A 14,217-nucleotide genomic window follows, 5' to 3' on the forward strand; every position below is an offset into this window, starting at 1 on the left:
GTTTTTTGTCACTTGTTGACTTACCGTCCAGAAACGACTTCCTGCATTTTTGTTGGTTGTGCAGGAGGATCCACTTATGCTTTTCAAAGGTGTACGTTTGTATAATTGTGCATCTGTTTGCAGCCATTTTCTCTTGCGACTGTAAACATTGAGTAAATGTTGAGCGGACCAGGCTAAAATCTTATCTGAGAAATATTTAGCACAGAAAAATGTAATGAGCACGTTTTATATCAAATAAGCAGACACTGGCCCGTTACCTAGCAACCCAGTAGAATTCTGCCCATTACCTAGCAATCCAAGTGAAGCTCCAGCACATTTGGTCAGCTGGTTTTAAAATTGTATGCACTGTACAATGGCTGCTGGAATAGTGGAAGTGTTTTGTTGTTGACTTACCATCCAGAAACCACTTGCTGCATTCTTGTTGGTTGTGCAGGAGGCTCAACTTCTGCTTTTCAAAGATGTACCATTGTATAAATGCGCTTATGTTTAAAGCCATGTTCATGTGCGACTTCTAAATATTGAGTAAATGTTGAACTGAACTAAAATCTCATTATCTAAGAAAGATGTGATGTGATGAACATGTCTTATATCGCCCGTAGGCGTGACGTAACCTGCAGAAAGAAGCGTAACAGGTCACATTTAATGTGATGCACCCTCAGCTTTTATTAGCTGTTCAAACTTATCTGAAATCACACAGTGACTATTACACAGAACAGGATGTTCTGGCTGTTATCATGATAAACACCGACTTTCAACAGCGACCTTGAAAGTCTCGCTGTTGATTCCCGAGGTTACATCAGCAGATGATACCTGATAGGTTCCCTTGATAGAGACGCACAAACAATTAAACCTTGGCTTATCAGAGCTTTGAGCAACAAAGACGCTCAGACACTCACAGAAAGCCTCCGAGTGCATCCCTGGATCACATGAACGGAGGGTCATAAAAGGAGGCATTATGAGTTTTTTATTTTTCTTATTTTAAGTCTTAAGCCACTCTGTGGTCCTGTGACTTCCTACGGAGGATTTTATAACCTGAGGAGTCTGCAGCTGCACAGAGGCAGCACACAAAAATCAAACGTCCAGGAAGATCAACTGGTGAATTCAATGTTCTGGAGAAAGATTTTCATATTCCCAAAGTGGTTTTTTAGAGAGAGGACGGCTGGTCAAAGGATGAGATTTTGGATTTCTTATCATAATGAACTCAAACAAGGTAAGCTGTTGAATATTTAGATTATGTCTATTGGTAAATAGATTTATTCATTCTGATCTCCTGAACTCAAACCTATAAAACTATATTTCCCATTTCCAAAATTTTTTTGCTGTTTTAGTCTTAAATCTAAATCTAAATGTTTAAAAAGTAGCTTAAATTAGTTTAAAATAAGTAGTTAGTGTTTATAGAGGTTTTTTCATCAATCATTATGTTTTTTAGCTGTTATTCAAGGGACTTTACTACTTTTACTAGTTTAAAAACAACAAATTATATAAATAGAGAACATTTTCTGCATAAAATCATGGAAGTTAGTTGTTATGTGACTCTTATGGTATGACAACTTTGGCTTAAAAATGTTACATTTTCACAGTAATATAATTTTTACACATAAATTAACAAAAACATTTTGTTTGCAGCAGGGCTGCAGAATATAAGGAAAACATGCAATAATAGTGATGATTTCTGCAATGACTGCATCACATGTGATAAATAAATTACACAAAAGTGTAAATGTCTTTCTGCATTAGGTTAATAGCCAACAGAAACTACAGATCATAAGTCTGTTCAGTCACTTTTATTGAAAATGTTGCATGTGGCTGATTGTTTGGAGATTTCTTCCAAATTTTATCACCAAAATTGTGAAGTTAAAACAAAAAAGTGAAGTTAAAACATATCGCCCGGCCCTAAGTTTGGGCTGGAAATCTGATTTGTTGGGATGAAAATGACCGTCAGATTGTGGAAACTTTCTGAAGCCTCAAGGAAAAGTCACAAAATGCAGCTTTGAAGTCAATTCAGCCTTAAATGATATGTTGCTGAAACGATTAATCCGATTAATCGTGATGAATTGATTTTTGAAATAATCATCAACTAATTTAGCAATCAATTAATCAATAACTGGAGCTTACAGACTCTAAAAAAAATGTATTTGCCGAAAGAAAAACTGTGCAAAAAAATATACATTTTGCAATTAATATGAAGAAAAACTTTTGTATGTTTTACTTAAAACTCCACATTTGGCATAACTTTACCCGTTTTGAATTATGGAAGAAAAATGTCTCGTCATATTTTGCTATCAAATTATTGATTTGTTAATCCAAAAATAGCCAACAGAATAACCAACAGATTAGCTCTACCAAGACTGAACTTTAAACCTGTTGATGTCAAACATTCACTAGAGAAATGCTATGCTGTTGCATTTAAGGCAATAAAATCTTAATTTTCTGAATTTAAAAAAGAAATTGAATTGTTTCTTGCATCTTTTAATGAATTTCTAGTACTGTATGAAAAGACTCAAGTAAAAAAATCTGCAGAATATGCAAATTCTTTATCTGATTAATTGATTAATCATACAAATAACCAATTAATCGATAACTAAAATAATTGTTACTTGCAGCCTTCTATTTAAGCTGCAAAAAATGACTATTACTCTAGAGAAAACTAGTTGGATTTGAGTTGAAAATTGGATTATCAGGATGAAATTGACTTACAAACTGTGGAAACTTTCTGTAATCTCAAGGAAGATTTACGATATGCGGCTGTGATGTAAATTTTGCTCTAAATGATGCCGATGACTCTGAAAGCAGGGAGATAAAAGAATGCAGGAGAACAGGAAATATTCAGCACCTTCAGCCTCTGGGCATGTTGGATGTGAAGCTTTCCTGCCGCTGCTCTCGGCTCAATAGCAGCCGTGTGTGTCTGTAGATGGACGGTGTGGTCTGACCTGCACAGCTGAAGGGGAATCAATAGAGCACAGCGGTCTCTGTGATCTGAGCAGTTCACTAACTCTCACTTTCCCTCCCATAGATTATCTCTCAATCTCTTCGCTTTCATTTGTTCCCCTCACTCCGCTCTCCTCCTCCAGATCTCCTCTGGGAAAGAGACACTTTGCCATCTCTCCCCATTTTTCTTCCTGTGACACTTTCACACAGCACCACAACTCAAAGTAGAGCATCTCTGCCTGCTTCTGTCTCAATCTTTACTGTCTCCTCTCCTTTATTCATCTTTCTGTCTCGTTAACCTCCCTGCTTCTCCCCTGAGTCACTGCCTCCTATCCTTTTTCAATCCTTCGTTCCTATATTTATGCCTCAATCCGTCACTTCTCCGGGTTTTTTTTTGCTTTTCCTGTCTTGTCTTTCACTCTCCTCTCCTCACCTCTTGTCCTTTCTGTCTGAGAATGTCGAACCTGACTCATCCTTACCTTGTTGTCACCTCAGAGTCAAGCGAGCACGAAGACAAGAGCACAGACGCTTCAGGGGACGTCGGACCTCAGAGTAACCCGGCAGAGGCACCCCAGGAGGACGGCCAGTCCCCGAAGACGGTGGTCCCCAAACCAGAGGAGAACGACGAGCTGGGACCACTGCCTGACAACTGGGAGATGGCTTACACCGAGAAAGGAGAAGTCTACTTCATCGAGTGAGTAGAAACGAATCAGACACGGGTGGAGAAGTTGCTCAATGCACAAATAAACTGACAAAAATGCAGAAAAACATTTTTACTTGAGTAAAGGTCAGTTCTTGCTTTTAAAAAATTATTTATTGTGCAAAGTTCACATTTTGAACCATTTTGTACTTCATTTTACACACTTTCGTGCTTCCATTTGGATCTTAACTGCTTCTAAAAACAGGCCAAGTGACAACAAAACACAGCCAGACATTTTCTGCCAATAAGTTCAAGTTTTTTTTTTTGGTGTCTAGAAAATTAGTTGCTTCAAAAACCCACGTAATTTAAACTCACAAGTCAGCAGATTCTGCCCTGTTACCTAGCAACCCCAGTGGAATTCCGCCCGTTACCTAGCAACCCAAGCAAGAGTTCCAGCATGTTTGCTCGGATTTAAAGTGACAAAACCCCATAAGAAACAATAACACTATAAAAATCTTTGATATGTTCAATATTTTTCTTGTCTTTCTCTGCTTTATGAGAAACTTACGTCTAAAAATTAGAGACTCATCAGTGAATTTTATTTAATGAGATGCTACCAATGCATGTATGGACGTTTACTGAGACATTTACCCACTACATAATGATTAATACTTTTTAAATTTTCCTCCATGTCTATCTATGAAGTTATGAAGAAAGAGGAAAAAAAAAAATGCCAAAAAGGATTTTTTTAATAGAAAATTTTACCCAACTCACTAAATTTACTGAGATTTAAGAGTGGATTTTTTTTTTATTTTATTTTCTCAGTTGAAAGTTATGCTGAAGTTTATCAAGATTTATTTATTTTTAAAATTTTCACATTTTTACCAGAAGTTTGGATAAACTCTGACCAACGTTGACATAATAAAGTGACAAATTGTAACCATTTGTTTTATTTTTAGAATGTATTTTCCATCAAATACAGTTTTTGTAGTCTCTGTTAGTCTTTCCACTTGGATTTTTTCCTGCCTAATCTCTTAATGATCCAATGTTTACCTTTTTATTGCATGTTACACCCTACTCTCGCTAAAATGCTTGCTCTGAGACAAAATAAATGGATGCATGGTGCTTTAATAAGGATTTAAAAGTCCCCAGAAATCCAGTCTTCCTCTGAACTATGCTGTAAAAAGCTTGTTGCAGTTGTTAGCGCTTTACAGCTGCAGTAAAACTGCAGGTGAGTCTTTATTCAGGAAGAATAATGGAGTTGCCGTGTGCTTTTGAATTGGTGTGAAGGGAATTCAACGTGTATTTAGAGACTCGTTCTTACGCACTAATAAAGTTCAAGCAGACGTAATTTTTGTAAGTTTTGCTACATGACTGAGTTATTTCTTGATTGGATCCTTCAAACTAGCTTGAAATGTGTGTTCAGCAGCCAAACGTGATGACTTTTTGTCTTCATTTACAACAGCAGCAAACTTTTAATCCCCCCCCCCACTGGAGATGACTTATTGTGGCCCCCATCCACTGAGGGCATTACCCAATTAATTTGCTTTGCCCCCCTGAAGTGGTAGCTTGCTAATCGCTGTTGCCAAGACGTTGCTTGTCTGCGATTGGCCGCCACATGAGATCAGTTTATTTATCTACAACCCTGAAAGTGAAGCAGCTGCAGAGAAGAGCTGACAAAGTTAAAGTTAAAAACAGTGATCGTGATTTAAAGCAGCAAAGATTGAGTGGGGGGACAAGGAAGTGATGCAGGCTGACTATAAATATCAATTGATGACAAGAGTAGAAAGGGAAATGAGTCAACGAAGAAAGAGGAGGACAGATGGAGAAGAGTCAAACAGGAATTACAACAAGCTCACCTGGAAGAGCATCACATCTTGGCTCCATCCTGAAGGTGGAGCTTCATATGCCGCATTCATCTCCTTTAAACTGCATCCATCTTTCACTTTGTCTTCTATTTTTAGCTGTGGGGAAGCCAGCATCGTTTCATCCATCAGACCAGTTCAGTAGAGGACAGAGAAGTAGAACTAAAATTGAGATTCTCGAGTATTTTTTTCTTTAAAATACAATTTATTGACTCATGACCACATGCTATTCCCCCAAGCTGCTTTTGTGCCTCTCAGCACATGTGGTTTTCACACATTTATTGGTTTTTGCTGGAACGTTAACAGCATGTTCCAAGATGAACAAGAGTGTATTATTGCAAATAATAAACACTTTTATACAGCTCTGATATCTCAATCTTGTTATTGCTAAATAAAACCCACATTAAGCTAATAAAAAGTTCCATTATTTGAAGGGGAACTATTATTTAAAATTCACAGTTTGCACTTTTTTATACTCAAATGTTTCTAAAAAAAATCCACCCAGCCATTTTTTGGGCAATAATTTGATGTTTTTTGGTGTCTTTAAACAAACCTTTTCAAGAACCTTTGCAATGTAAAACCACAAATAACAGACACTCTCCGTTACCTAGCAACCCCAGTGGAGCTCCAGCATGTTTGGTGAGCTGGTTTTACCACTCTGTGCACTGTACAATGGCTGCTGGAAGAACGGAAGTGTTTTATTGTTGACTTACCATCCAGAAACCACTTGCTGCATGCTTGTTGGTTGTGCAGAAGGCTTCACTTGTGCTTTTCAATGATGTGCGATTGTATAATTGTTTGTGGCCATTTTCACATGCAGCTGAAAACGTTGAGTAAATATTGAACTGAGCAGACTAAAATCTAATTATCTAAGAAAAAAATAGTTTTTTTACAGCCCATAGATCTAACTTAACCTGGTAAAGGAAGCATTAAGGGTCAAATTTACATCTTTTTCACTCCAAACAAGGTGCTACAAAACGTTAATAACACTTCATTTTCAAAACATTGTAGCTGATGTATTAGCTAACACTAAGCCTCTTTGAGTCCGCAGTGTATCATACGTCTTTAAGCCCGATATATTCTCCACAAGAGCAAAGAAATGTGTTATTTTACTCGAGGTTTGAAGAATAAAAACGTCCTTCGTGGACAGGACATTTCATCTCTCACAAGAACTCAGGTGCAGAAGTCCTGGGTCTTTTCCACTTCAGTGTTTGACAGCGTAGCGACTGCAGCCACTTGAAATCTCCGATATATGATGCATTTTTTCACTACACAAAAAAGAGGTTTTACCAAGATAATGCATCAAGAACAAGCTAAGCTCTTCTTCCACCAATGAGAGAGATGATAATTTAAAACAACAAACGACAAAACAAAAAAATTACTTGTTCAACTGGCAGATTATTTCACTTATAACATGGGAAAAATGTCTTCTTCGTGGTTTTCGCTGGAGGTAATGTCTGGTTATTGATCATGTGTCTCGTGATGTGAAAAAAAGTGTTTCCATTGCAGTTTTGCTCAATAAACCAAAATTTTTAATAGAAATTGCCATGTTTCCATTGAGCAAATTTACTTTCAAAATGTCAGATTGCACAATTGTGCAATCAATGTAAATGCAGCTACTAGTTAACCTCAGTCCAGTTTGCTTCTTTAGGCTCTGGAAAATGTTCCCTAATCATTCTATCGATCGATCTGCTCCTCTGTCACTTCTTCTACCCTCTTCCTCTGCCTCCTAATGAGCGACAGCAAGCTAATTAAAAATAATGATTCCTCTTCAGTTCCCGTTGAGTGTTTTTAACTTTTCGGAGTCGCTCGTTCCTCTCTGAAGAGCCGAGTTAGGAATCCACCAACCTCACTTCTTTGTTGGAAGACTCCTCTCTCTCAGCGCCGACCGCTCACTTGCTCTCCGGTTTGTCTCCACAGCCACAACACGAAGACGACGTCGTGGCTCGACCCGAGGCTCGCCAAGAAGGCAAAGCCGCCGGAGGAATGCAAAGAGGATGGTGAGTGCTGCATGTCCACCACTTCTCGCATTCATCGATATCGGCTGCATTTATTTCACTAAATTAAACCGCTCGGTGTGATTAAAAAAGCACCAACTTTGACGTTTATAAGACATTTTTAAGTGTAGGATTGTTGCTTTCTTTTATGCAATTAATGTACTGATAACATCAGCGGTTGAAGCGGCGTCCAGGTCACAAAGACTTCTTTATCCTGGAACCGAGGGAGAGCTGAAGTGTCGCTTAGCCGCCCACACTCTCCAAGGGAAAAGAACGGAGACGGAGGAATATCAATGCAGCAGAAATTAGAGAAAAGCAAATAAACACACAAGCACCGTCGTCTTTATCAGATTTTTTAATTTGTGAGCAAGAAAGAAGGTTTGAATAATTAAATGGAATTGAATCCATCAATATTATCTTAAAAATTACCTTTATAATATCTTGTATGTTGCCGTTTTTTCTAAAAGATTTTCAATAGATTAGCTTTCAATTCACCCACAGAAATACTTTGCAGCTGCTCGAATTTCTGACTTTTCCTCCAACATGAAAGATAGAAAAGATAAAAATCTCCAAGATGATGAAACGACATGGAAACAAAGACGGAGACACCAATGAGAAATTAGTCCAAATGTGATCGAGCCTTTTTATCTCCAGCTCTTCCGACCCAATTTTCACACTCAAAACGCTCAAATACTGAAGATATCACTGATGTTTGAGAACCGCTTTTGATCAGACCAAGTGTTTCATTAGATTAGATTTTCCCATGTGAAAAAAATAGATCAAGTCTTACATTGGACAAAAAAACTCTTCCACACATCTGTAATTGTTATTTTTTTTGTGTTATGCACAAATAATGCAAAAGACATTTAAGAAAAAAACTGTAAAATCACAAAATTCTTGTACTTGGCAAAAACAGTAAATGTAATTTTAAATGTCAAGGTTTAAAAAGTTGCAATCAAATATATTTTTAATCGTGATTTGAAAGCATCAACACTTTAATCAGAAGTGATACACTGAAAAAAGGAGAAAAGTGATTCAACTTTAAAAAATAACTGTTAATTGAGTTTATCTAAGTAAATGTATTAAGGTTATTGTGTTGTCACGATAAACAGAGTAAATAAATTAAGTTTTATTACATTTAACAAATTAAGTTGGAACGCTACTGTGTTTTTTCAGTGTAGTAAATAGTTACATTTATTTGATCAACTTTTTTGGGAAAAAACTTTTAAGAGTAGTTTTACTATACTGTAATTTTTACTTTTACTTGAGTAATATGCAGATTCACACTTGAGTAACTGAATATTTTGTTAGCAAGCTAAATGTTTTAAGCTAGTTAAAAATGCAGTTTCAAATTAAATCTTTAGTTAGCAAGCTAAATATTCAGAATGAAAGAAATATTTAGCTTCAAACTGAAGTTAAATAATTAGCTTGCTAGCAATATATTTATAGAGTAAAATATTATTCCATATATTTATGGAGCTAAATAATTAGCTTGAAAACTAAAATTGTAGCTTAATGTAGTTTACAAGCTACATATTTAGTTCTCTAGCTACTTAGCTTATGTTTTTAGTGAGCTAAATATGTAGTTTCAAATTAAATCTTCAGTTAGCAAGCTAAATATTCAGATTGAAGTTCAATATTTAGCTTTCTAGCTAAATATTAGCAAAAACTAAATATTTTTGTATGTAACTAAAATTTTAGTTTGAAGCTAAATATTTGGCTTGCTAACTCAGTAATGGCAAACAAGTAAAATATTTAACTTCACCCTAAATAATTTGCTAAAAGCTAAATATTTAGCTTAGTGACCAAACATTTAACTTCTAGCTAAATATTTAGCTTGCTAACTAAAAGCTACACTGAATACTTAGCTAATTCAGCTTGCTAACTAAATGTTTACTTTGCAACTTTTTCACTGATAAATTAATGAATAACATGGTGAAAATATGACTTTAAAAAATGAACCCCAGCTGAGATTATTGCTGTTAGTTTTAGACGTAATTTTAAAACAGGCCCTCCATTAATTAGTCATTTAATGAGCGGCAGGTGTGGACTTGAGAAGGCTGAATGCTGAAGCAAGTTTTATTAAAATTAGTTTGGATAAATTTACTAAATGTTTCAATATTCTGCACATTGTTTGTTATTTCCAGTTGAATTGTACAAAATAAGCATCAAAACACAAGTGAAACAACATTCAAGATGGTCACATTTTGCTATTACACACCTTTAATATCCTCTCTGTTTCTCTACAATGTTATGTAATAAACCAAAAGCCTGGTGGCACCAGCCACTCCTGGGAGCTTAGCTCAGTTTTGGATAAAAAAGCTACCTCTGTAAGTTTAGTATTGATTGGTGGGAAGGTGTGAGTGTGTGTGCCTGTAGCGGTGTGTGTGTGTGTGTGTGTGTGTGTGTGTGTGTGTGTGTGTGTGTGTGTGTGTGTATGTGCGCGCCATAGCTACGCACCGATAAGCACTAAGAGGATGGCAGGGTGGAGTCTCTGGGGTGTGACGAGCCAACAGGCTGAAAGCAGAAGAGTGAAACTGCATAAAAAGACTTTATGGCAAAGATGTGTAGCAGTGAATACAGAGAAGTCCATTTTTATCTGACTTCTTTTATCAGAAAGCTACGAAGTAAAATAATGAGCCTGATCCGTTTGATTTAATTCGAATTGAGAGATCTGTGACTAATTCATCCTTCACCATGTCAGTTCATAGACACCGTCATAGATTTCAGGATGATAAAACACTTACAATTCACTTTAAATTGGATTCAAGTTTGGTTCTTTCTATTGAAATAATTATTTAGACCAGTTAAATTCCTCTTTTTTCTGATAAGCTAACATTTTTACACAGTGCATATCTTTGCTATTACTCACTTTTTGTTTTTTTTTTCTTTGTTTTCCTCTATTTAGCTGTTATTTTAGCGACTAAACAGCCAATGCTGAGAAAGAATAATGTTTAAACCAACATTTTCTTCCAAAGAAGCTAGACATTTGTCTCGTTCAGTAGTTTTCATGTCTACTGAAGGTTTTTATTTCAGTCCTTCACTACAGCAGCTTAATATATCCTGCTGGGTTTTTAGGAGCATCCAGGTTGCCTCTGTAGAGTTTTTGATGCATCGTTATGTAGGAGAATCCACGGTCAACCTTTGAAATTGTGTGAATTTGCTATCACTCCACACACTAAAATGGTTGGCAGGTTTACTTGTTACAATTCTGGGTAGATTTGTTTTATATTTATCGTTTAGAAGTGTCTCTGTTACAAAGTTGAATTTCAGACAATCTTAAAGTGGAACTAAAAGCGTAGCTCTGACAAAACATTGTAAAATTCCACCAAAAGTGGGTGGAGCCTAATCAAATTGGGGTCTGGTCAAGTGTGGGGCCGTACTCCCAATTGAGAGAGCGCACCTTTGCTATCTTAGCGAGTTTGTTGCGATATTTAGCAGCTTTTAAAACCTTTCTCACATTTTTTTTTTTATTGGTTGTTTTCAAAAACAACAAATCTACACTGCAAAAACAAAGAAATCTAAATGTTTCTGTCTAGTTTCTAGTTCAACTTTTGAAATAAGACGCAACTAACTTATAAAATTTAGAATTTTTTTAAAGTTTATAATTCCTTAGTATCGATTTAAAAACTACTAGCTCCATTTTTCTGCCTGTTGCTAAACATTTTTTCTATGTTATTAGTGAAATAATTTACCAGTGGTAACTAATACTTTTTTATCAATGTAAAGGAAATATCTACTCAAGACAAGCTCCTATATTTTACTGAAAAGTTACTTTCTGCATCTGTCTGAGATGTTTTTATATTTAGGAAAATTCAACTGCAGTAGCCGCCCTTCAACCAGAAGAGGGCACCACTAAGACGGTTTTAGGCTAACTATTGCATAATTAAACAAGTTTATACAAAAATGTCCCATTTTTCAAAGTAACAAAAGATAACTCCTAATCTATACAACTAACTGTAAAAAAAAGCTGATTTGCGAGTTTTGTTACTGTTGGAGTTCATGGAGTTCCTCAGAGTCGTATCCTTGGTCTCCTTTCATTTCTACCTTATTGGTTTTCTAAATATCATCTTTTGATTTGTTTATTTGAAAGACACAAGCTCAGTAATGGACACCAGTAAAAGACGAAGATTTAAATATGCTACAGTTAGTATTAGAGCTAATCCTTTAACACATCTCCTATAAATACTATGTTGATATTAAGCATTTTACTACTTTTAAATGAAACGTGTTCCAATGTTAATCATACAAGAATTTCTGAAATGTGACGTGATTCCAACTGAATGAGTCTGCAGCTGCAAAACCTGCATTTTTATATGTTAAAACATCAAAATTTAAATGAACTTCAGTTGGTAAATCACATTTAAAGTTGTGCCGCCTTCCATGTATGCACATACTTTCTGATATTTAGTGTGTCTGAATAAATAAAAAAAGCTTTTTGGGGGGGGGGGGTTAAATAAACATGCACCTTTAAAAACAACAGAGAAATTAATTGAGCTGTTTGGAGCTTCACATTCAAGAAATATGCCTGTTTTTTTCAGCTGAAGTAAACGTTGTCACCTTTGGTTTAGAGAACAACTTGTTCTCTGTTATGTTTGAAGTCAGCTGCGACCCAAACACCAGATCCTGTCAAAACGCTGAGCGATGACGTACGACGGGTTTATTTTATTTCAAAGCAGCATCTTCTCCAGTGAAGGCAGAGCAGTTGATATCACAGGCTCCTTTTAGTTGCATAACTCACTAAATAAATCCCTTTCAGCCTCTCTGCCTTTATGTTTTCTCACCTCCTCTTTCTACCTCCAGATCTATCTTTGTCCTCCTCTCCCCGCCTCCCGTCTCTCTGTTTTTTTGTTTTGGAAGTAAAGAAGTAGGACAGACTCTTTAATTTCCTTTTTCTCACTTTCTGTTTTAACAAATATTTGTTGGCTGGGTGAAAAGAAAAAAACTGCTTGTTTCTTTTTCTCCTAAAGTAAGCAAACATTAGGAGAAAGTAATTTTATGTTACTGTATATTTTAACTGGAAAATACATAAGACTAATGCAAAGAGCTACAATCTGAAGGAGGGGTGACCAATGTGTGGCCTGCGGGCCACTGGCGGCTCATTATGATATTTCTTTGCGGCCTCTGAACATGATGGCTGATTTAGATGAAGCCTTTTAATTTTTATTTATGGTAACATGATTACACATTAAAATCTAACAATAGAAAATATTCTCTGTGATGTATATTTTGCTCATTCTGTACGATTTTATGCTCATTTTGTTGGATTTTTGTGTTTATTCTCTAAATTTAATACTTAATTTCTAGTGTCTGAAACTGTTCTTGAGAAAAACGAAACATAATTTTACGGAAGACAAAAAGTGAAGTTGTGTAAATTATAGACTGGCAACTAAAAAATTTCTAAATGCCAACTTTTTTTCAGAAAATCTCAGAAAATCACTTTCACAGCCATAAAGAAGCTCAAATATTACAAATTTCTTCTGGCGCGTGTTTCTAAATTGGCATCACAAAATCAGCAATGATTTAAAATTAATTTAAATCATTTAAACAATTTTAAGAAGTACTTACTGAATGCAGACATAGCTATTTATTACTGTTTTAACAGATTGTGAATAACTTTTTAAAATATATTATGGAACAACTGGCCCTTTAAGATCATTCTTGGTCTTGATGTGACTCAAAAAGAAAATTTTCCCTTGTACACAAAAAAACTGGAGTTTGATTAAAGTGAACAAAACAACATGCATCTTTAGATTCTCTAAATTTCTCTAATTATTTCTGGTTTAAAGCTGAGTCATTCATTCCCACTGTTGCCACGTGCTTGCTGAGGTTACAAAGTTACAGCCACAAAGTTTCTAATCTGGTCCAATCAGCTGAGAAAAAGTTAAAAGTTTTATGAATTAAAATGTATTTTAAAGCAAAGGTGAAATTCTTCTTTAAAAAAAAAACAATCAGGATTTGATTAAACCCTTAGGAATACAAATAAAATACGGTGAAGTTTTCCAAGCCACTGCAGGAAGGTGAATAAATAATCTGCCAGATTGTTTATCCTCGTTTCTGCAGAAGGTTATGGCGTTCAGCGAACACTGACAGGAAGCGGGATTGTAACTCCGGTGATGCTCAGGTTTGAAGGATGTTAATCGTATTACAGAGCTCCTTTGTCTTTCGCTTCCACGAATCCCCCGCAGACATCGCGCGTCTGCATATAGAGCGGCTTGTAATTACATTCTGATCATGTGAGCGGAGAAGTTATTAACCGTCTCACACCGACAAACGTTGGGCTCACACTTTCTTCTTCTTTGTTCTCTCCTGGGGAAACAGCAGAGCTTCTGTTAAACCCATTTTTCTGTCTCTTCTCTGATCTGAAGTGTTTATTTCCCTTCCATACTTGCATCTTTGGCTGCAAGTAACGATTATTTTAATATTTGATTATTTAATCGATAAGTTAGACGATTAATCGATTAATAGGATAAAAAGATTTACTCATTCTGCAGACTTTTAATTTTATCAACCAATAATTTGATAAAAATTTTACTGCCTAAAATGCAACAACAGATCATTCCTTTAGCGAACAGTTGGTCAATTGTAGATTGGGAACTTTTTGCATCAATCAATCAATAATTGGATAGCAAAAGATGCTTAATATAACATTATTATTACTATTTTTAGACAAAGGTTCTGTTTTAAATCCTAAATTCAAAATGTTTAAATATTTTTATATAGTTTTGGTGTAATTACTGCTCTGTGTGTTGTTCTTTCAGCATATTGCCATTTTTACTAAATTAGT

The 14,217-nt window shown here is 35.7% G+C and overlaps 1 protein-coding gene across 14 annotated transcripts in view; it reads left to right on the forward strand.

The window, feature by feature from the left end:
- magi2a (membrane associated guanylate kinase, WW and PDZ domain containing 2a) overlaps positions 1–14,217 on the forward strand; it is a 285,915-nt gene that overhangs the window by 196,445 nt on the left and 75,253 nt on the right. For all 14 annotated transcript variants that reach the window (XM_044108683.1, XM_044108686.1, XM_044108687.1 and 11 more), the window contains 2 exons: positions 3,424–3,622; positions 7,354–7,433. In XM_044108683.1, coding sequence (XP_043964618.1) covers positions 3,424–3,622; positions 7,354–7,433 — 279 coding nt within the window. The remainder of the gene's footprint in view (positions 1–3,423; positions 3,623–7,353; positions 7,434–14,217) is intronic.

The sequence above is a fragment of the Gambusia affinis genome, linkage group LG23 (assembly GCF_019740435.1).
Source record: "Gambusia affinis linkage group LG23, SWU_Gaff_1.0, whole genome shotgun sequence".
Lineage (NCBI taxonomy): Eukaryota > Metazoa > Chordata > Actinopteri > Cyprinodontiformes > Poeciliidae > Gambusia > Gambusia affinis.